Source organism: Protopterus annectens, chromosome 4.part1, assembly GCF_019279795.1.
Source record: "Protopterus annectens isolate FY-2018-M chromosome 4.part1, PAN1.0, whole genome shotgun sequence".
Classification (NCBI taxonomy): domain Eukaryota; kingdom Metazoa; phylum Chordata; order Ceratodontiformes; family Protopteridae; genus Protopterus; species Protopterus annectens.
Genome location: NC_056734.1, coordinates 593,519,188 through 593,543,241, shown reverse-complemented (window position 1 = coordinate 593,543,241; position 24,054 = coordinate 593,519,188). Strand labels below are relative to the sequence as shown.

At 35.1% G+C, this 24,054-nt stretch overlaps 1 protein-coding gene across 1 annotated transcript in view; it reads right to left on the bottom strand.

Moving 5' to 3' along the window:
* MASP1 (MBL associated serine protease 1) overlaps positions 1–24,054 on the bottom strand; it is a 1,330,562-nt gene that overhangs the window by 47,784 nt on the left and 1,258,724 nt on the right. The window contains exons 13-14 of the mRNA XM_044070395.1: positions 11,535–11,735; positions 10,548–10,615 (exon numbers count right to left, since the gene is read on the bottom strand). Coding sequence (XP_043926330.1) covers positions 10,548–10,615; positions 11,535–11,735 — 269 coding nt within the window. The remainder of the gene's footprint in view (positions 1–10,547; positions 10,616–11,534; positions 11,736–24,054) is intronic.

Here is a 24,054-nt window from a genome sequence, read left to right as displayed (position 1 = left end):
AGGAAGGGGAACTTTTCAATTAAAAAGTATTAACATCCAATCATACACTCTCCTTTGAGCTAATGCCTTTTAAATGGCCTATAAGCTGTCATCCAATCAAAAGGACCAAAGTCAGACACTCCTTTTTATTATCCAATCATAGTTCTATTCTTTAGTATAGGCCTCAATGGAACTACCGCATTCAGCCCTGGCTGCCTGTACGCTTTTAAGTTAATGATCCATTTTACCTCATTCCTTTCAGTGTTGTTAGTGATGTACCCTTGTTTCATACCTTGAAAGGTATTCTCTGTAACCTTAAAATTAAAGCGATGAAAAGGGAACTGCATGACATGACAAGCAAGGGCATTTTTACAGTCCCTATTTCGAATATCACGGAGCTGTCTTAAAATTCAGTTTCTAAACATTTGATCTGTTTTCCTAACATAATAAGCTGGACAGTCCAAGCAAATTGCAAGGTAGACCACGTGTTTTGAATTGCAATCAGCATGGCAAGAAAACTGATATTCTTTTCCATTAACAGGTGTCAATGCTATTACACGCTGAGCACCTGCCGCAACGAAAAGTAACTTTTCTCTTTCTATTACTTATGGGTGGAAAACCATCTTTTGAACAAAGTAGCCATTTAAGGTTCTTTTTATTCCTAAAGTTAAATTTCGGTGTTTCACCTACAATCTCTCTCAATTTATGGTCTTGTGTGAGCACTAGTCAAAACTTCTTTATAATCTCACAAACCTGATTGCTGTCATTAGTATAGGTCAAAATAAAATTGATCTGATTATTTATGAAGTTGTGGTCATCAGTTCTTTTAGTAGCAACAATGGTTTTATTATGGAGGTATGGAAAGCCCTTATTTCTCCTAAGATTGAGCGATTTCTCAGTACTTAAGGTGATGTCTTGTGTTGTGTAACCTCTTTCTTTTAGATTAGTTTGCAGTTGTAGTTTGTCTCTTTCATAGTCGGATTCTTGGGTACACAGTCTTGATATCCTGGTTATCTCATTTTCCATGATGTTTCTAGAGATATGCTTAGGATGCATACTGCTCCTATATGTAATGTTTTTTCCACATATCTTTTCTATGTATTGATGTACCAATCTTTCTTTCTTGGTCTAGAAATATTTTTACATCCAAGAAATCTTTGTCTTCATGAGAACGCTGAACTGTGAACTTCAAAAAGGCGGTAGTCTCATTTAGATAAGTTACAGAATCTTGCAACTGTTGCTCCTTATCTTTCCATAGGAGAAAAGCATCATTGACAAAATGACCATAATAGGCTACATTTTCATACCAAGGATTTGAGGTACTCAAAATATTCTCTTTTTCCCATTCCACTAATACCAGGTTAGAGTAACTATTGGCACACAGTGTTCCCATAGCAAGTCCCCAGTGTTGCCAATAGCAACTCTTCCCATAGTAAAAAATGTTAGTTTCCAAAATAATCTCAAGTAGTGTACAAATGAGATCCAAGTCTAGACTATGTGGAATGCTCCTGCACAACTTTCTCACAGCCTCTACACCATAGTCATTGGGAATAGAGGTGAAAAGACTACAGATGTCCAGATTTACTAATAAAATGTTCGGATATCCTAGTAATTCATCCATCATTAAGCTCAGCTGGCTTAAAAAACATACCTGTGTCTTGAAGAACCATTGGAATAGCTGTTAGCAAAGCTTTTAGTTCCTTTTCCATATAAATCGATAAGGGTTCTGTAACCCAGCCCCGGCAAGCCACAGTGGGGTGTAAGGGAGGATTAACAATATCTTTATGGATTTTTGGCAGCCCACTAATGGAGTACTAAAGGTATGGTCAGATGGGGTGTTTCAAAAAATTCATGCAGGTCCTGATTCAAGCGTCCTTGCATCAACTTGTCATATAAATCTTCCTTTACTCTAGCAATTTTCTTATCTAACTCTGACTTGTTTATCCTCTCATAAGTCTTCTGGTCTTGTAGCATACATTCCATTGAGTCACGATATCATTTAGAATCAAGTACCACTATAGCACCACCTTTGTCTGAGGGTTTGATCACTATGTCCTGATTTTTTTTGTAATTCAAACAAGGCTTCTTTTGCCTGCAGGGTGATGTTAAAATACCGTGAGGTTTGGGAGTTTCCTTGTTTTAATTTCTCCACCTCATTCTCGCAGAGTTTAATAAAAAGGTCCACCATGGGATGGTTAACAGGAACAAAAGTGTTTGTTTTATTCAGGCTTGGTGTTGCATTGTTAGGTTGTTAGATTAGAAACTAAAATTTTTTACTATGGGAAGAGTTACTATTGGCAATGTTGGGGAGTTGCTATGGGAACACCGTGCACTAATAGTTACTCTAACCTGGTATTAGCAGAATGGGAAAAAGAGAATGTTTTGAGTACCTCAAATCCTTGGTATGAAAATGTAGCCTATTATGGTCATTTTGTCGATGGTGCTTTTCTCCTATGGAAAGATAAGGAGAAATAGTTGCAAGATTTTGTAACTTATCTAAATGAGACTACCACCTTTTTAAATTTACAGTTCAATGTTGTCATGAAGACATAGATTTCTTGGATGTAAAAATATTTCTAGACCAAGAAAGAAAGATCGGTACATCAATACATAGAAAAGATATGTGGAAAAATGGTTTACTATCACAAATATGAAAGTGCTGTGTGTGAAAATGACATGCCTGAAAATTATATGTTTGAAAAATATTTGTCCGATCATTAAATATCTGAATTAGCAATAGTGAAACCCTAATGCATTTCGGACATCTAAATTTGAAAACATAAACATCGTTGTACTAATGCTGTAACTGTGGCTCGGGGAAGTGACATCGGCAACCTTAATACCGGTAATTTAAACATTGGTGACAGGGCTGCAATGTAGTAGCTCGTCAATGCGGCGGCTGAATTGCAGTACACTATAATCAAGTTTGTATGTGTGTATGTGTGCATTGGTAAGTATTCATATGCCAAGAAGGCTGTTGTGTTAGGTAACAATATGTAAATAGCTCCGTCTAAGTAAGGTTGTATTCGGAAATGCTGAAACTCCACATCTGAGCACAATAAACGGTGTGTTGTACATCACATATGTCTTGAAACACTTTGAAAGAATATACATAGTGCACATAAATGGTAGAGTTGGATGTGGAGATCTGTCATATTTACGGCGCTTATTTTTGGTATCTACATCTGATATGTGGTATGTTGAATGCAGGTGCCTGTCTGCAGCAGTTAGTTGAGAATGCACTTTACTTCAATCTTACTATAGTTTAGTGCAGTGTACGGCTGAAAGAAAGCTATGTTTACAATAGTGAGTCGTTGTTGGCCAGCTCACAATACACTGATATATTCTGATTCGCTTTATCCTGTATGTTAACCCTGATAAAAGGAATGTGTTTTGATGCTTCCACATGTCTGATGGTCTGTAGAGGGTGCCTGTGAGTGCAGCTACGTACTGTTTAAGGTGTATTTAGTTACCTGTAGGTCTGTAGTGCATGCACATGTAGTTTAATAGAGTGTGTATCCTTATTGTTTGTATTCAGCTTGTAACATGTGATTTCGTGGAAATGTCCATGGGCATTAGCCATAATGGATAGACTGTGATAAAGTGTAAGTGTAGATCCATTACTAGTAGACATTCCAAATGATTACATTGTAGTGTAGGTTGTGAGTACATCATGTCACAGCAAAATTCTGTTACAGACTGTCCTGGTGCAATTGACACAATATATCAAACTGCACTGTCCCAAATGGGTCGGAAAATGCATAGTGTTGATGGATAACAGTACTATCTGGAGAAATGTTCAGACAGTAGGAGGTACTGGTGTTGTACAAGGAAGAACAGTAACAGATGTAAGGGTCATTGTATCACAGAGGAGTGTCTTGAAGGTGTGAAGTTGGAGAAAGGCACTGCACATTTTCACAGGCCAGACATAGTGCAGCATGAGGAAAGGAAGGTACGGCAGGCTATTAAGCAAAGAGCTGAGCAGACTCTAGAAGATCCATGTAGGATAATCAGTGAGGTTTTGGCAAGCACATCGACTGATGTTGTTAACAGTCTGCCTAATACTGATGCTGTTAAACAGATGGTACTTAGGCTATGCTGTAAGAATAGAATGTCCACCATGTGTAGCCTTGAGTCACTCACTCAGCTGATATGTTACCAATTAAAAATGGGACCTTTATTAGTCTAAGCCACAGTGGTACAGCAGTTGCATTGTTGCCTCACAGCAAGAGGTTCTCCCGTTTGATTCGCAGCTAGTGTGCGGGGAGTGCCTTTTGTGTGGAGTCTGCATGTCCTCCCCGTGGTCAAGTGGCCTCCAAAAGACATGCATAAATGGGCATGCCTTCGCTGAAGGTTGGGCATCGGGCTGGCAACTCGGCACCATAAAAATCTACTGCCAATCATTAGCGGACTGGAGTTCCACTGTGGCGACCCCTTACTGGGAAAAACCGAAAAGACAAACAAACATTATGCATCACACACACATATACAGTAATTCAGTGAATATGGTAATATTCACAACTAAGGGAAACCTGCAGATGCTTTGTGCTTCAGAATTCATACTGGTAGATGGGACCTTTCCTATAAGCATGAGGGAGTGCAGACAGGTGTATACCATCCATTGCAGTATCACAGGAACATCCGAAGGCAAGGTTATCCCTGTGGTGTATGGCATTTTGCCTTCAAAGACAGAAGAATGTTATGATCAGTTCTGGAAGGCTGTTATACAGCTATGTAATAATTTTCAACTGCTGTTAAAGCCAAACATGATTCTGAGCAATTTTGACAAGGGAGCAGTAAGTTGTATAGCTAAGAATTTCTTGGACAGTATGCCTAAAGGCTGCTGGTTGATCTTTGCCAACTGTTATGGCGCCAAATACAAAAGTTGAGATTGGCCTCCTTATTTGGGAATGATACACAGTTTGCATTACTGTGTAAGCGGATACCAGCATTAGCATTTGTATCACCAGATACAGTACTGCCCACATTAGAGGAGATTGCAACTGAGATGCCTGATGCTGGAAGACCATTACGTGACTTCTTCCGTAATAATTACATTCTGGGCCGCCCAAGGCGCTATGGCATATGGAGTGCTATTTGCGAAAGACTGCTTCCATTGTTTGATGTGCACTTCTGGAATCATTGGGACACATGTTTACATGGCTATCCTAGAATCCAGAATACAGTGGGGGGATACAGTGGAGAGTATGATGAGATGAAGAAAGAGATAGAATACATAGGTAATATGTTTGCAGACAGGGGATACCCACTATCTATGATCAAGGATGTAACACAATATTTGATCAGTGAATGGGGTATCAAGTATAAACCTCTATTGGGGATGGGGATGGTTCACATCCACAACCTGCCCGAGATGGAAAATTTTGGGAGGGCTTTGGTATTGGAATACAACTCATCAGTAGAAACATTTAAAAGTATTGTGAAGCGTAACTGGAAGTTTTTAAAAAGTGATGAGGAAGTATATAAACTTTTGGGGACTCACCCTAATTTTGTGTACAAAACTGATGTTAATTTAAAACACAGATTTGAGTACAAGGGTGACACCCATAGTAGAGTTAGCAATATCCAAGGCACCAAATAAATGTGTCAGCTGCAACCAATGTTTTGCCATTAATGAAGAGAAATCCATAGTTTTGGGTAACATTAGTAATACAACAGTGCAGTTCAAGAAAGAGAACTGTAACACAAGGAATGCCATTTATTTAGTGAAATGTTGCAGCTGTCCTGCATTTTATGTAGGAAAGACCAATAGACCCCTAAAATAGAGTGTATGAGCACTTTTATCTTATTAGGAAGAAAGATAAAAACAATATAGGCATTTGGAAGCTAAACCTTCATGTTCCACATTCAAGTTTGAAATATTAGAAAGCATTACACCAAAACCTAGGGGATGAAACATCAAGGTTATATTAGGAGAAAAAGAAGTTAGGTGGCAGCTCTTACTTAATGCAACTAATAATCAGGGAATTAATGACAGCATTCCCATTACCCCAGTATTAGAAGCAAGACAATAGTAAATAAAGCACTTGGTTGTACTTATGTTATTGACCTCAGACTTGGTGTTAGTGCCGTCATTATCCTGATGCTTCCTGGACCATTAGCATAGGCTCTTGTACACATTGGTCAACCTATTAAAATAAACGGTCTGTGTTAAATAAAGGAACGCTTAAAATGTAGAGTACAACATACTCAAACACTTTTAAGCAAATGTTTATTTAATCGACCACTCAGAATGCTGGAAAACGGAGTTCTGAAATATTTAGTTTGGCCAGCACTGACGTATGTGACGTAATACATCATTTAAGCTAGTGCTAATGGCGCTGTACGGTGCAGAATGGGAGAATTTCCCTTTTCTGCACTGAAGTGTGGTCTCAGAGTTGGTATGTTTAAGTAGGGGGGTGTGGGGGTGCAGTGGGGCTTTCCCCCTGCTTGCAACATTACAGTATGTTTTCCCCTTTTTTTGTTATTATATGTATGTACCTGCTGTTAGTTGGTTTCGTGTCCTGTAGCACTTTGGAGGGGTAGGTGGCCAAACAAAACATTTTGTGATTGTGTTTTCTGACATTCTGAGTGGTCGGTTAAATAAACATTCGCTTAAAAGTGTTTGAGTATGTTGTACTTGACATTTTAAGCATTCATTTATTTAACATAGATCCAAAATAAATACTGTGTTTTGTAATTTACACTAAGGTCATTGCTATTTTTTTTATATAAATTTTTAACATCATTTTTTATATATTCTTATTAGGAAATATTGCCATAACAAAACAAATAGCTATTATTGTGGTATTTGTCATATATTTTGAAACTTGTAGGTTAGGTGTAGACAGGCACAGATTTTACATTTGACTGTTGTTTCATTCATTACTCAGCAGGAAACACAGTAGTGGGAACGCTTTTTATTGGCTGGACTTGTATATTTAAATGTGTTTTTTTAAGTGAACTACAGATTCTGATTAAGTCTACGGTGCAGTAGACTAAAGCACTGTCAAAGGAAAAAACTTCAAAGACCAATTCACGTAAGGTTCAAGTATGGCACCCTTTATTAACTTGCAGCAAGGAGACAAAGCATGCAGGCAGAATGATTTGTCTAAATTACTAATGAGCAGTATGCTACTTTTATACAGTTCTATGAAATGTTACTATTCTATTGTTGATGTAGTTAGACACAGCTTTCTGTATTACTCTACAGAAAATGTTACTTAGATTTCCTGCTGACATGTTCAGATTTAAAACTCACTATGTGTTACATAGAAAATGTTACTTAGATTTCCTGCTGACATAACTGGACTATTGCTGATTTACAAAAACATTTGAGAAAAGCAACCTGGCCTTGGGGCTTATTTTTAGTCCACCACAATCTTCCAATTCTTCAGTTGTACAGTTCTAATATATATGTGTTACATTTTGCCTAGATTCAAGGTACATTTCTAGCTTAGGTACAAGTAATGCTCACTACAGTTTATACTTTCAAGCGGCCTTTGTTTTCATTATCAATAGCTTCAGCGCTGTGTACTTTCTCATGGCATAAGCAGAAAATCAATAACTCTTTGTTAAGTCTCATGACACTAGTAGAAATGAAACACTTCTCATTATTTTCATGACATTAGCAGAAGTCAAATGTTTCTTGTTAATTTCCATGGCATAAGCAGATCATAGCTACGCATATTTTCATGACATAAACAGGATTGGGATGTCTCTAGTAGCTGTGCAGATTCATGCATTGTGAACAGAATAAATGTATTAAACCTTTTAAACCTCAAATGCACTAAGCATGCATATTACTAATACATATTTTTCTTACAGCACTTACTCTCTGGACAATAAAAGGCTTTTTACAACTTCGGTGTGGATTGGATCTGTTTTGAACATTTGTCGTTTTTCAAGCAATACTGGTGCTTTCAGTGTGACTCTTCTTTTTTATTTTATTTTTCCACATATTAGGCATGGTACCATCCTTAAGTAGATTATCAAAAATTATGTATGAAATTTGTGTTCAGTCCATTTTTACATTATTCAACAGAATTCCTGGAATGTTATCCAGGCCTATGAATGCTTTTTTGTTTATTCCTTTTAATGCTTTGTTAATGTTTAGTTCTGATTTAATGCTGTGATATGCAGCAATTTATTACCATGTTGTCAGTTTTGTACTACTTATACCCAAATTAGTAAATTGTTTATTAAACTGTTGCATTTTTACAGATCTGTCAGAATTTGGTCACTAGTAGTTAATGTCTTAATAGGGTTTCCTGATTTCTTATACATAGTAATATAACTATAATATGCCCTTTTGTGTTTTTGATTTTTGCTAATTTGTTTTCAGATTACATTCTTTCATGTTTGATTGTTAAAAGTCTGTCATTAGTTTGTTTAATTTTAATTTATTTCTTGCTTGTGCTAATTTTTATATAATTGAAATCTCATCTTTTTGTATAATTTTAGTAATGGTACACTCCATTACATAGTTAAACCTTTGCATCCATATTTTCATCAGTTCCTGACTCTATATTTTCACATGATATCTTTTCTAGTGTCTTATACCCAAAATCTGATTATTTGCCAAATATTTTATTACACCAGTCAACATTATTCATTTCTTTCCTGGTCTTTATATAATTAAATTTTCCATAATTATATTTTTATGTATTATATGTTTGCCCCTTTATATAAAATATTATGGTGCTACAATCAGATTTGCCAAGATGTATACACAATTTTACATTGACTACCAAATTATTATTTGTTGGAAGAAAATCTAGTAATTTATATATTCTTGTTTTACATTCTGCCAATTGTGAAATGCCATGAAAGGCAAAAATGTCACAGACTCCAGTTCATCTATTGATTTGGCAGTAGACTCATTGCAGTTTATGTTACAGTACTTATAATCTCATAAGAACATTTTCCTATTTTCCAGAATCATCTAAATATTGTATAACACACAATGGTTATGCTTAGACTGCAATAGCAGTCTATTATCATAATAGTGTCCTTGGGGTCTAAAATGCCAAAGATCAATGTTTCCATATCTGTATTCATCAATATTAATGTTGATATGGAATTATGAAGCAATAATGGTACTTCTTCTCCTCTCTTCCATTATCTGAAACATTCATAGTTTTTGTACTAAAGGAAAGATATTTCAGATGAAACCTAAGACTCAATAATTACAACAATTTTGTAAGCCTCTCCAGTTAATACAAATTTTAGTTTGCTGTCCTTTTTTCCCCACACTTTGGGCATAACAAAAGTAGTATTTTAAAAGATTGTTAAGTTTTTGGCTTCTGAATTTATTCTGGATGGGCTTTCTAAAAAGTTCAATAATGTCTGATAATTTTCTCCAAGAATTCAGATCTGTAATGACTTACATGTAAGCCATCCAAAGATTACATCCATCTGTCATAAATATTATCCTCTAGCAAGTTTTTATTTTAAATTATAGACTAAGCAGGGTTCACACAACCTTCTATTAAAGAAGTTTGTTTTAGTATAGAGATAATCATACCATCCTAAAGATGGAATAATTTCACTCAGAGACTTTAATGCATTTTTTTCCAAGAATTCCAAGATTTATAAAACTGATAGTTTGACATGCTTCAGTGTAATAACATGCAAATCATTGGTTCCCACATAAATGATAATATGGTTGTACTGAATTTACCTTTTTTGCAATTTTTCTAATAATCTTAGGACAGTCCAGAGAGTGAGATTGTGATGTTAGCTTTGTCTAAATCACAAAGCTTCTTTACAATTTGCTTTAAAATTGATTTGCCCAATATTAATATCTCATTACTATCTTTTTTAAATTATAACATCTATTTAAGTTTGTGCCCTTTATATTTGGATCACTGTTTAAAGCCAATATTCTCAGACTGATGTATACTAACTACCTCCATAGTTCTGTGCTTCAGTTTATCTGTTAACATCTTCTCCTTGCTCCTAAAAATATCAGAAGTACAATTTCTTTCACATTTTGGTATTCATTTATGAAATAATTATTCACATTGTAAATCTTTTCATCAGTTCTAATCTCATTATTTAAGATATCAAACACATTTGTTTCTGAAGATTTTAAGGAACCTTGGTCTTCAGTTTCCTGATAGTTAAAATTTAAATCAAGCAAACAGTTTCTATTTCGAGTGATAGAGTAATGGATGTGTTAACTTTTCTTGTGTTAGTTTTTTTTATCCTCCATTAATTACATTGTCTTCTGTAAGCAGATTGTTTTATATAAGAAAAAAGGACATGCCATAAAAGATTAGCTTTAAAGACTGTAATAAAATGTTTGACTATGAATGCACACTATAATAGTACTCTTGTAAAACTGAATTTTTTTAATTTTTAGTATTCCATTTGCTAGTATATACATCTTTGTTGTATAATTAATCAATTACATTTATTCTCTGTATTCGCTAAATACATCCTGAAGTAATGCAGGAATTTAGTGCATCCACTTACATTTCAGGATTTCCCAATGTAAATGTAAATTTGTTTCATTTAAACTGTAATTCAATAACACCTATATAAGTAACTTAATATGTTCTCACCTCTGCAAGTGAATCTGGTAATTTTTGAAGGAACTGTTTTCCCCATCCACTGACAATAACCATATCACCTAGAAGAAGAAATACAGCACAGTGATGACATATACTAGAATATCTCTCTATAAGGTTGATAGTGAGCAGAATAAAATAGTGTCTTCAGCTGATTTAGTGGAAAATGTAGGAAAACATAATATTGATAAAACTGAAGACAACATACAGGTTTTAGAGTGCAGTACAATGCAAAATATCTACCCAAACAATTAGAATAACATAATTTTCATTTTCAGCTCCTAATGTGTTAATTACTGTTAAACAAGTAGTCACTTAAAATAAACTGATTAAGAAGAGTTATGCAACTTTCTAATTTTTACTATTAATATTAGTTCCTTGTTTTAAGGTTATATTCTTGTTTCTTATATTATGGCTATTATAGCAATGTATAGTAGAACATAGAATATAACAACTTTTCTGATTCATCATGTACTAGAATTAACAAAACAACTTGTCTATATTTCATGAATGTGCAACTTGAATATGATTTGTTTGACTGGTTCCTGTTTTATATATTTTCCATTTTCTTTTGGGAAAGAGAAGTTATTATGGTTTTTGGCATAGAGAAACAATCACTCAGATTCAGTCTTCATCTCTGCTTCTGTAAATGAGAGATTTAGTCATCATTTTTACTGTTAAATTACCAGTTAACTTGATATTCTTCCCCCATTATAACATTTTCATTTTGGGGCATGCTGACAGTATTATAAATTATGGCAGTCTTCATTTCTGGGAACACATAGTTCAACAAAGCTGTAGAGGCAAACAATTTGTCAAAAATATCAAAATCCAGAAATTATATGATGTGTAAATGGCATACAATTATGTATACACCTATTTAAACTATAAAACAAACAAAACTAGCACTTTATATATTAAAAAGACATTATTGTTGTAAGCTCATATTATTTAATATAATGTATGTAATTAAATTATTACCTTCATGAAGCACAGTGCTGGTAGTTTCTTCATCTGGAAGGCAGACTGGTTTCACATAGTTATTCAGAATTGCATGGTTATTAAGCTCAAGAAGCGCAATGTCAAAAGAATATGTGGAAAAATTGTACTGAGGATGAAGAATTATATTTTTGGCTTGCAAGGACTGCTCTGTGTTATCCTGCTGTCTTGTTCTGTGCTTTCCTGAGAATGACATGAGTAAGACATATAATGGATCCATATCTACATACATATGTACACAATATGATGACATTGAAGATACTCTTGTACTCACACTTGTCATACTTTAACTTGAATGTGCTTGAAAACCAGTGCTGCATTTATTTTAAATGTATTTACTTTGGTAAAACATACAGATACTGTGCACATGAGTCTGTACACAAACAGATGTATACCCCCCCCACACACACACACACCATGGACTTTGCATTATACTGTCTTCTGGATTCTTTGATGGCTACTGCTGGTGTGGGCAGCAAACATACTCATGGCCATTCTGTACTGACTCAGGCCAAACTGTCCACTTTCATAGCATTCTCCTCTTGCATGTGTCTTTTACACACACACACACACACACACACACATATATATATATATATATATATATATATATATATATATATACACATATATATGTGTGTGTGTATGGTTCCACTTCATATCATCGAAGTATCATTTCACCGAATTGCAAAACATCGAGACCAAATCGGCGAAAAGTCAAATTGTCGAAAACTCATAACATCGAATCTCAAATCATTGAAAACTATAAAGCAACTAGAAATAACATCCCAGACACTGTTTACTATGTTTATGCAGGGGGGCAAGCTCCCCTGCACCCCCATGTGGGGGGCAACCCCCCAGAAATTAAATATACCAACTCCAAGGTCGCACTACAGTGGGGATAAGAAATTACCTTTTTCCCCCACTGCAATGCGACCTTGGAGTTGGTATATTTAATGTACAGGGGGTGTGGGGTGCAAAGGGAGCTTGCCCCTCTGAATAAACATAGTAAAAACTCTGTGGGATGTTATTTCTAGTCCAGTATGCTCAGCATATTAAGCCTACTTCTTCACATAGAACAAAGATTCTCAGAGTAACAGATATTGAGCCCATAAAGCAGGCATCAATCCAACCAAACATTCTTGTTATGGATGACTCCATTGTATGACATACAGATGTGCTTCTTACCAGGCTGTGCAAGGAAAGAGCAACAGTTAGTTGCCTGTCTGGTGTCAGGATCTGTCAGACCACATTTGCACTCGTGCTTGAACAGCAAGTATCAGTATGACTCTGTCATAGCTCATGCTGGTGTCAATGACTTGAGGTATTCCTCCCTGGACTAAATGTGATGGACCTCTCAGTCCATGTGCCCAAGGGAGGTATGAAACTAGCATTGAGCAACATCCTACCTTCTCCATGCTGTGATATGAGCAAAACAGTAACTGACTTCAGTAAGTGGCTTAGTTTATGGTGTCATTAAAATGGCTTCCAATATTTGTTAGCATGGGAGGATATGATTGAAAGACCATGCTGCTTTACCAAGAATGGCCTGCATATGTCCCCTATAGGGTTTTCATTATTGTCAAATACATTGCACCCCCATAGTGACTTTTTTTAGACAATGCCAGTATGATAAACCTGCTAACCTAAGGAAACAAGCAAAGGAAAACATGAAGGTTTTACTGGTCAGTGCTAGGAGCCTGAAAGATACTCCATATGTTTATAGGTTCATAGGTATATACTAGGCTAACAACCAAAAGGGCCCATTTAAGCCTAGCCATGCAACACAAATGTGACTCACAAATTTGATTTATATCGGTATTGATTTATTGACTGCATCTATTCATCAGACAAATTGGAACTAGACCAGAAGTGGATTTCCGATTACCCATCTATTGGCCCAAGTTGCACTTAAAAAAAAAATTAAGGGGGAACTCTATTTCACATGGATTGGGAGCCTGTTCCAGAGAATGGGAATTCTCTAATAAACTTAGTTGTCTCTTCAACATATCCTATTTATGTTGCAAGCAAAATTTAGGTCTGATGCTGTTTGTTTTGCAGATGTGCACAGTCTAGTCATGCCCTGTATGCCAGACAAAGGTCACCTCTTGGAAGTCTGTATGATACCCAGTAAAGAGACGGGGAGGTTTGAGGTGATCAGTGTAGGGCATTGTGTTTATTCCCTTATTCTTTTTGTAAGAAACCTTTGTGTACATTCCAGTTGCTGCAAGTGTCTGATGAGGTACATACTGATGAGAGCTGAGTACAGTGGTATGATGACCTCTCTGGACCTAGATGCCATACCCCTGCTTATAAGTTGAGCAACACAGAAGGATTTTCTTTCTACCTTGGACATATGTTGGTCGAGACTAGATCCCTGACTAGTGATTCACCTTTTAAGGGTACTTCCCAGTAGGTACTACAATGCATTTCTTGGTGTTGAGTTTTAAGCCAAGAAATGCATTATAGTACCTTCTGGGAAGTGTACCATTCCCTACAAGCACTTCTCACCCTGGAAGTCATTGACGTCTGTGATGTGACTGAGACATGGTTTAAAACAGTGGTTCTGCAGGGTTATAATGCCTAACACACATTTAGATCAGCTACTACATAGGAGGGCAAAAGATGGAGGTGTCTCAATCTACATCCAGAAGAGACTCACATCAAGGCTGGTAAAGCAGCATGATGCACAAAAGCATCATCATACCAAAGAGAAAGATCCTGCATCACATATTAGCTACCTATAGAACTTCCTCTATGAGAAAAGAAAGCATCAACACCTGTCAACAGGGACTAGAATCAGTCAGTATTAAACCCAATGCCATTTTCCTAGGTGATCTAATCTATCCAGCTATAAACAGGAAAAACTACACCAGCACTTGTGTACAAGCATAGAGATTCCTGGACTTTGTCAATACAAATGCCCTGGAACAATTAGTTAGAGTACCCACTGGGGGAATAAAATCTTGGATCTTGTTCTTACTGATATGGGAGTATCTTGCACCATCCCTTGTGTATCCCCATCACTTGAGAAGTCTGACCATAAACCAGTCTCCCTCAGAATAAAACTGAAACCAGATATCTCTTCCGTCCAAGGCACCCTTAGAAAGTTCTTTAAGGCAAGCTACCTACTCCTAAGTGATAAATTGGAAGGCTTCAAATCCCCCACCAAACCCAGTTAATTTCACTGAATACACAGAAATGTATACCACCACACTATACCAGGATGTAAACAGTACCCCATAGAAAAAAGTGCAGGGCAAATCCAAGAAAGAAAGCCACATGGTGGAACCATATCATTGACCAGCTTTATAATAAAAGGAAAATAATTTTGACCAGAAGTAAGAAGAATAATTCACAGAATGTTAAAGACCTTGTCATTGAAATAAACAAACAACTCATGAGCTTAATAAAATCCATCAAAGCCAAGTATGAGGCTAAAATAACTATCCAAAGACAATTGCAAGACATTTTTTCGTTATGTTCATAATCTCAAAAGCACAAAAGAGCAATGCACTGAGCTGATTGTGAACAATGTTATCTACATTGAGGATGAAGATATAGCAAATCTACTAGTTGATACATTTAGCACTAACGTTACCCCTCTCCTCTGTACTTCAAGATATACCTAAAGGCTTGCTTCCAGCTGTCACACAAGACCAAATCCTAAAAGTGCTATCAAAAGCTAAAAATAATTGCATTGATGGTAACTGACAATATCTCTGGATGCATGTTAAATAACATGAAGCATGATTTAGCCACACCACTAACAACACTGTTCAGTCTCTGCTTCCTTACAGTACCAAGTGAATGGAGAACAGCTACAGTTATTCTCCTGTGTAAGGAAGGATATTACACAGACCCAGGCAATTACAGACCAGTAAGTCTGACTAGCCTCATATGCAAAGTCATAGAAAGACTTATCATGGAATTTTTCAATCAGGAACTAGGGAACCACCAAACATTGGCCCATCTCAGTTTGCATTCATCAAAGGCAGGTCATGGTTATTCAACCTGGTGGATTTTTGGAAAGGTCACCAAAGCAATGGATGAAGGCAAAATGGTACACACCGCATGCTTTGATCTGGAAAAAGCTTTTGACACAATTCCCCCACTCATGCATAGTAGAAAAGCTAAATAAACTGGGAATAAATCCCTATGCCACTTGCTGGATTGCAAACTGTCTCACAAATAGGACAAAGATAATCAAAATAGGGGAAGTTACTTCCACAAAGAGACCAGTTGCCAGTGTTATGCCCCAAGGTTTTGTGCTGGGACCTCTCCTGTTTGGCATATACTTTTATGAAATAAATGCCAATACCAAAGGGCTCTGGCTGACTAAGTTTGCAGATGACTACAACTAGGAGCAGTCACTGAATTTCCAAATGACTTAGCCATCCTGCAGGAAAGTTAATCTCAAATAACTGGAGCCAAAATCATGGACTGTAACTTAACACCAAAAAATGCATTATTGTATCCTTTGAGAAGTCATCTATTCCGGGGAACTACCACATTAAAAGTATGCCCCTGAGAGTTGACCCAGTTGTTTGGGGTTTGGGAACCTATGTGGACAGTAACCTAACTTTTGACCAACACGCTTCCATTGCTATAAGAAAATTCTTTTATATTGCATGGATTGTGTCTAGATCAAGGATGTCATTGTCCCCTTTTAGTCAGCAGTTTATAGGCCAATCAATTAATATAATGCCCCCTTTGACATGTATCAGTTCAGACATATGCATCGACTAGAACAGCCACAGAGATACCTTACTAAAGGAATGCAAGGCCTAAATAACATGTCCTATATAGACCAACTCAAAGCCCTGTCACTATACTTGGTATCCCAGTATCCTACAGACTGCCAAGAGGTGAGCTGTGTCTGGCATACATAGCATCCTCCGACTGATTACTGATGGATTTACTGCATATCAACAAGTCAAATTACATCAGAAATACTCAGACTAGGGATATAAACTTCTTTTGCAACATCAACAGAATGAATTGAAGGTACAGGTCTATTTTGCTGAGGATACTGCTAGTGTGGAGCAGACTCCCAGACGCATAAAACAAAGTTCATCCCTGTCCATATTCAAGCACAACTTAGGTCTATGGATGGGAAACAGAAAATTTACACCAGAACTGCCCCCTGTACTACTAATGAACAGAGGCAGCTCCTAAATGCTTTATCCCATGTATGACTCAGCTCAAATTATCTATAGTATGATCCCAGTTATTCTCATTAGGGGTGATAAATAATTATTGACCATGAGATGGGTAAGGCCAATCTATCACCAAGTGGGATAGGTTATTTCAAGCACAAAAAGGGTAAAATGGCCTGCAAGTGCAGCTAGGCTGGTACTTACATATGAACCTTTGAACCTATTTGTATCTGAGCCTACACTTTGAAAATGTGTTTATAATAATAGACAAAACCATAATGTGACATTAATTATTATTTTTTGGGATTATATACAACTGGAAATAAGTTCCATAGGAGTGACGAATACACGCAGAATAATATTTCTCCTGTTTTGCTTCTTGCTTTTTGGGAAAGCCATTTAATAGGCTCCATATGAGCAAAGTATTTATTATGTCATGTACCAGGTTACTATGAAGGGCAGCTGTTGAGTCAGTGCTGTGATAAAACAAGAGCTATGTTGTCTCAATTCCTTCCTCAGTTTGAAGCCACTTCCATTATTAGTAAGCTGACACAGTGATATGGTCCATATGCAGGGTTTATTGCAAATCATGTTCTGTGTTGTAGAATTTTCTTATTTTGTGTACATCTGAGGACTTCATCCCTGTGTAAGCTAATGAGTCATATAGAAGTACATGTAGCAATGCTGCACTGATTATTTCAGGTCATTTTATGTTCTGAGGAAATTGCTTATCCTGTAATTATCCTAGTAGCTGAATTTTCTAAAGTCACTTTAACTACATTTACATCCATAGTTAGCTTAAAATTTAGCTGTATTCCTATGTATCTAATGTGTGGGATTCTTTCTGATGTTGGGGAGTAGTTTGTGTAATTGTTTCATTAAACTAAGAATATTTAATTCCATGTTAGGATGTTTTAGTATTAACATATTGAATATATTACAGTTGTTTTTGTGATTTTGTCAATAACACAATATTTTAAACTTTTGTCTTTATTATACATATCCGTTTCTCATTTTGTAGTTGTTATAACTTATAATATAAATGTTATATTACAATTGTTTGTTTTTAAATGTTAATGGTATAAATAATTATTTAAAGAGGAGAAGTTTATTTAAATATTTAAAACTTCATAAGGCCCATATAGTTTTTCTACAAGAAACTCATTTATTAGATGAAGATACAGATTGATTTCAAAGGAATATTCATTCTTAGATGCTTCTTAGATTGGATTTAAAAGAAGTACACTTATTTTAAGGAGAAATTCATCAGTTATGCCTTGAGTAATTGATACCTATTTGGATAAAAATTGCATGTTCTGTTTGGCGATACTTTAATTAAAAAAAAAATATATATATATATATATATATATATATATATATATATATATATATATACCTTTGACAATTCTTATTGGATTCCGGGTATTGGAGGTAAAGTTGCAAAAAAAAAAAAAAAAAAGATAAGAAATTACAAATTCATATGAGAGGAAATGTGGTTTTGGCTGGTAATTTTAATTGCATTTTGTCAGAAAAAGATTCTAGCAAGCAGCATAAAAGTTTGTCATCAGCTAAGCATTTATTATTTTTTATTACTTCAGTGAATTTTGAAGATATTTATGACTTATTACTTTTAAATTGTCTAATACCCTTAATTTTGTTCATTATATGTACAGATATGCAACACAGACCAAGATTGACAAAGTTTTTGTTTCTGCTGATTTTCAAATGTCAATGATGTAAAAATATTATCTTGCCTTATATCTGATCATAATGCAATATATTTAAATCTTATATCAAAATCTAACAAGTTAATACAATGTAATAGACTCCCTGCATATATTGTGAAAATAAATGGTGAGGTTTCTAATGTTATTCCATGGGATTCATTAAAAGCTTACCTAAATGGTAGAGTCACAAATTGGTATATACACAACATTAAAGAATGTGATAATGAGCCTTGTATTCTACAGACTTAACTAGATACATTAAAGTTATCTTTGAAACCTAATGACATTTCTTTGCACATAGAATTAAATACATTGAATTAAAAATATACTGAAATACTAAATCACAAGGTAAGTACTAACTTGGAAAAAATAAAGCTACAGTCATATTCACCTCATCCTAGGTGCTTACATAAATTAGCTGTTAGGGTGAAGAGAAAGAGTTAATTGAATCATATTAAAGAGATCCTATGTCAGTCTGAAGGTACAGGGCAAAAAGCTACTGAGTTCAATGATATTTTAGAATGTCTTAGAAAACATTATGAAAATATTTATATTACAAATAATAACATGATAATTTAGTAGAAGTCTTCTTAGAAAACAATATACAATGTAAATTATCTAAAGAACAAATTAGAAGAGTTGGTAGTCCTTTTTTGTTAAAGGCAATTAAAGAACAAATTAGGAAGTTAAAAAACAGCAAAGCTCCATGAATGGATGGTATTATATCAAAATTATATAAATTATTGCCAGATAATGTAATTGATATATTATTAAAAATCTTTAGGGAACTCCAATCCACATTCAATGTTCTTCTTCCTGGAAATTCTCTCTCATATCACCAATAATGAAGCAAGATAAAAATCCATTGTTGTAAACTTATCATCCTATTTTTCTACTAAATGTGGACTATACAATTTTTATGTCTATTTTAGCAGAAACAATAAATGCAATTTTACCTAATATAATTAATGATGATCAAACAGGATTTATCTTAAGCTAACATGCTCAAGACAATATAATTATACTTAGCACATTAATTGATTTTGCTAATTATAATAAAAAAAGAACTATTGGTTATAAGTTTACATTTTGAACAAGGTTTTGATTCAGTGGATTTGTCATATTTGTATAAAGTTTTTAAAGAATATAACTTTTCACTAGACTTCATCAAGTTAATTACACAACATTATAATAGCTCATACTCCTTTGCCAAGATAGGATCCTATATTTCTAGTTCTTTTAACATTTTAAAAGGTACTGAATGAGGTTGTCCTTTATCTCCTTTATTATTTGCTTTGGTTATAGAACTTTTTGAAATCATATTAGATCAAATGACACTATTGTTGGGTTTTCATTACTTGATAATTTTGCTTCAAAAATACAGTTATTTGCTGATGATATTTTTCTCACAGTTGGTAACATTAACACTTCTTTAATATTACTGATGCTATGAAAGGTTTTGAAAAAAGTTTCTAGTTTAAGTTTTAATAATCATAAGACTAACAACTTATTAATTAATAAAAAAAATTGAATATGTCAGTTTAGCAGTATAGTAATTTTAAATGAGATAATATGCAAATTAAATCAAGAATTTTTTTCTGAATAGCATATGAGAAGTTGGGAAGATAGGTGTATAGGCTTTCTAGATATTGCATTACATGTTACTTCAAACATAATTAAAATAATAGCATTATGGCTTAATTTAGTATATACAGCAAAATGGTTAATACATGAAGATATTTAATTTTTAATAATAAACGTATTAACTCTTTCCATACTCAAATTATATCAAATAAGTTTTATTGGTGGTTAAAGGATTACTGTATGAATAACACTATTAACTCTCTTTCAATCCCTTATATTAACCATATTCTTTTTTCTTTCAAGAAACTTCTTTATTCCAGTCCTGTTATTAATAATTTTATCTTCTCTTTGCTAAGAGTTGTCTATACCAGTGAATGTTTAGAAACACATCATTTTAATAAAATGCTAGACTTAGGATCATAGGATCATAGGAAGATACTAGGCTAATGGCCCTGGGGCCCTTACAAGCCTAGCCAAGAGTTCATCCCAAGAAAGAAGCCTCAGTCAGCACCTGTTGCCCATGTCAATGAGAGACACAAGTGGAACCCCTGAGACAAATTTGTGGTTTCCCATCCACTCATAAAGGTTGCACTTGAAGAGGGTCAGTGAGGTACTCTGTTTGACGTGTATGGGAAGTGTATTCCAGAGATGGGGAAGCTTCTGGGAGACAAAACTGTCTCTCCAGCAGGTTATATTGATGTCACATATTAGATTTAGGCATTTTGAGCTGGTAACACATGAGGAATTAGACTTATATATATGGAGCATCTTTAGTACGGCAGGGCCCGAGACAACCTTGTAGGTGAGACACAGATCACCTCTGACCAATCTGTACGATACCGAATAGAGTGATTTGAGCTTATCCACGTAGAACAGGTATTGGGGGCCATGCATTCTCTTTGTGAGGTATTGCTGTGGCCTTTCCAGTTGGTGCAGATGTTTGGATAGGTACATACCAAATGGGATGCTATACTCAATTATTGGCCAAATGAGGGAGGAGTATAGAGGTTTAATAACCTAATTTTTTCTTGATGCAGTCCCTTTACATAAAAGATGAACCAAGTAAAAGGCTTTTCTGACCACTGCTGCTACATGATGGCTGAATGTGAGATTGTTGTCATCCTGAGTACCTAGGTCTCTCATCGCAGGTTGTGTGCTTAGGGGGTTGCCATTGATGTGATAATCAGTAGGGGCCATGATTTTGCAGAATGGTATGATTATACATTTTTTGTGTTTAACTTGAGGCCATGACTTTGGCACCAGTCATTTGATGGTGTGAGATCCCCTAGGAGTATGTTAACATCATTTGGGGAGTCATTGACAGCACCCACCTTACAGTCATCCACAAACTTGGTTAGCCACAGGCATTTTGTCTTTATCTGGACCTCTGAGAAGTAGATGCCAAACAGTAGGGGTCCCAAGACAGATCCCTGGGGAACACCACTAGTGACAGGTTTGCAACTGGAGGTGGAGGCTCCTGTTTTGACCTTGTGGGTCCTGTCAGCAAGCCAGTTGGCCACCCACCTGTGGAGATAGGGATTTATGCCAAGTTGTGTTAGCTTTTTAATGATGCTGGAGTAGGGGATTGTGTCAAAGGCCTTGGCCAAGTCAAGGCAAGCTGCATGTACTGACTTTCCCTCATCCAGGGCCTTCAGGTCTCAAAGATGTCAACCAGGTTCAACAGGCAATATCTGCTCTTGACAAATCCGAACTGGGTGGGATCAAGTGCTTGGAGATTGCCTATGTCCTTGTTTATGAGATCCATAATAATATGCTCCATGGCTTTACAGATTAGACTTGTCAAGTTAATGGGCCGATAGTTTCTAGGGTCAGTAGTGGCACCACTTTTGTGCAAAGAGATGACAATGGCATTTCTCTACTCTGCTGGAATGAATTCTGTACCTAGGCTGTGGTTGAAGAGAGTGCTCAATGGTGCAGCTAGTTCTTGCTGGAGATAGTGTAGATTACAACTTGGGATACTACCACATCCCATGGAAGCTGTGCTCTTTGCCTTGGATAGGGCCTTTAACAATCTATCTACAGAGATGCAAGGTGTGGGACAAGTATCAGGAATGTTAAAAGGGCCTTTTGGGGGGACAAGGGGATGAAGTTTGCACTGAACCTATCTGCTTGCAGGTTGGCTAAGTCAACAGGATCAGTATAAATGATATAATTAAACACTAATTTGGAAAAAATCTGGGCTTTGCCATGGAGGTTCCTGATGTAACTGAAGAAGGTTTTGTGGTTTCGCTTTGTTTTGGAGGCTAGTTTTGATTCATAATTGGCTTTGGATGTTTTCATCAGTGATCTAATTTGCTTGTTGAGGCTAAGCAGGGAGTTTTTCCAATTTGGAATCTGTTCTATTTTTACCCTTGGACAACAGTTTTTTTTTTCCCTTTTGTAACTTGAAGAGTTACAATTTAATTTTTTTGGCATCAATTTGTAAATAATAATAAACCATACACTGCAGAAAATCTTTTTGGAAAATATAATTTAGAATAGATTTAAATAATTAGTTAGTTCTACAAATTTATAGACAATTTGTAATTTGTAAATTACATATTATACAGGGTGTTCGCATTACATAATTTCCTAAGATTTTAGAATTGTTAATTAACATTAATGACAATTCAATGATTAATAATTCATATTTTCTAAAATTTATAGATTTTTTAGATCTAATATTTTCCATCCTACTAATTAATTTTGGAATTATTCTTCACAGTTTAATAATTATATTTTTTAAGAAGAAAATAAAAAGTTGTTTTTACAATCTGCAGGAAGGACTCCATCTTCATTATATTGGAATATTTTCATGTGGAAATACTTATACAAAAGTTTTTATTACTGCTTAAAGTTGCTTTAATGTATAATTTAAATACAGTTAAATGTTAGAGATATGATTCAGTTTTAAATGCTGATTTAATTCATATGATGTTGGAATGTACGACTATGTCTCCTTTTTTTTGGGATGATTCTAATAATTTCATTCAAGCATTATGATCAGATAGATGCAATACTTAAAAATACTTAATTGTATTTAATGCTCCACTTCTTAGTATTATCCTGAGAGTACAATTTCCTTTTGTTTGGTCTATATTAGCCATAGCTAGGAAAGTAATTACTAAAAATTGGAAGAATAAATCTACTCCTTCATTCAATGAGTTTACTAATACAGCAAAAGTTGTTTCTAAAATGAACTTTAAACTATTAAGATGAGAACATCAAATATTACACATTCGTACAAATCTTGGCTAAAACTTAAAAATCTTCTTGAGAAATACTGACTGTTAAAAATGTAATTACTTGACATTCAGTTGCTTTGTTATGGACTTTGAAATTGTTACTTGTTTGTTTTATGTTAATTATTGTATTTATTTTGTTTTTCTTCCTGTTATAAAATATTAATAAAAAGTTTTCATGAAAAAGAAAATATCTTAGATATCTTAGTGTATAATATTCAAGACAAGATGTTTGAGATAAAATAACTTTATCCATTAGGTAACCCTGACCATATAGCTATCAGATTTAAAGTAAAAACAAAACTTTTTGTAAGAATCATCAAAAGAGTATTTTGATAATTTTGATTTAAATATTAATAATTAAATAAATTCTTTGAACCAAGATCTACTGAAGAAAATGCTGTTGTGAATCACTGGCAGGATTTCATAAATATATGTGAAGCTGATTTGTTTAAGTATAGAAAAACTATAATTAACCTTATTTGTGACTGTAACAGCACTTGCTGGAGAGACAGATTAATATCCTGAAGGCTACGTTATCTATGAAATAAACTTCCCATCTTTGTAAAACAAAGTGTATCCCTCACTCTCTTCAAAAACATTTGGATAAACGGATGGGAAACTGTGAGTTCACTCTTGGGGTACTGTCCATGTCTCTTATGAACAGAGCCAGTCTATAAAATGAATCAGGGTTCCAGCACCCAATGACCCACTATGGTGATACTCCCCCATCCCATATCTAGGGAATATAATATTGTCATATCCTGGGCATTATTGGCTAGGCTTGCAA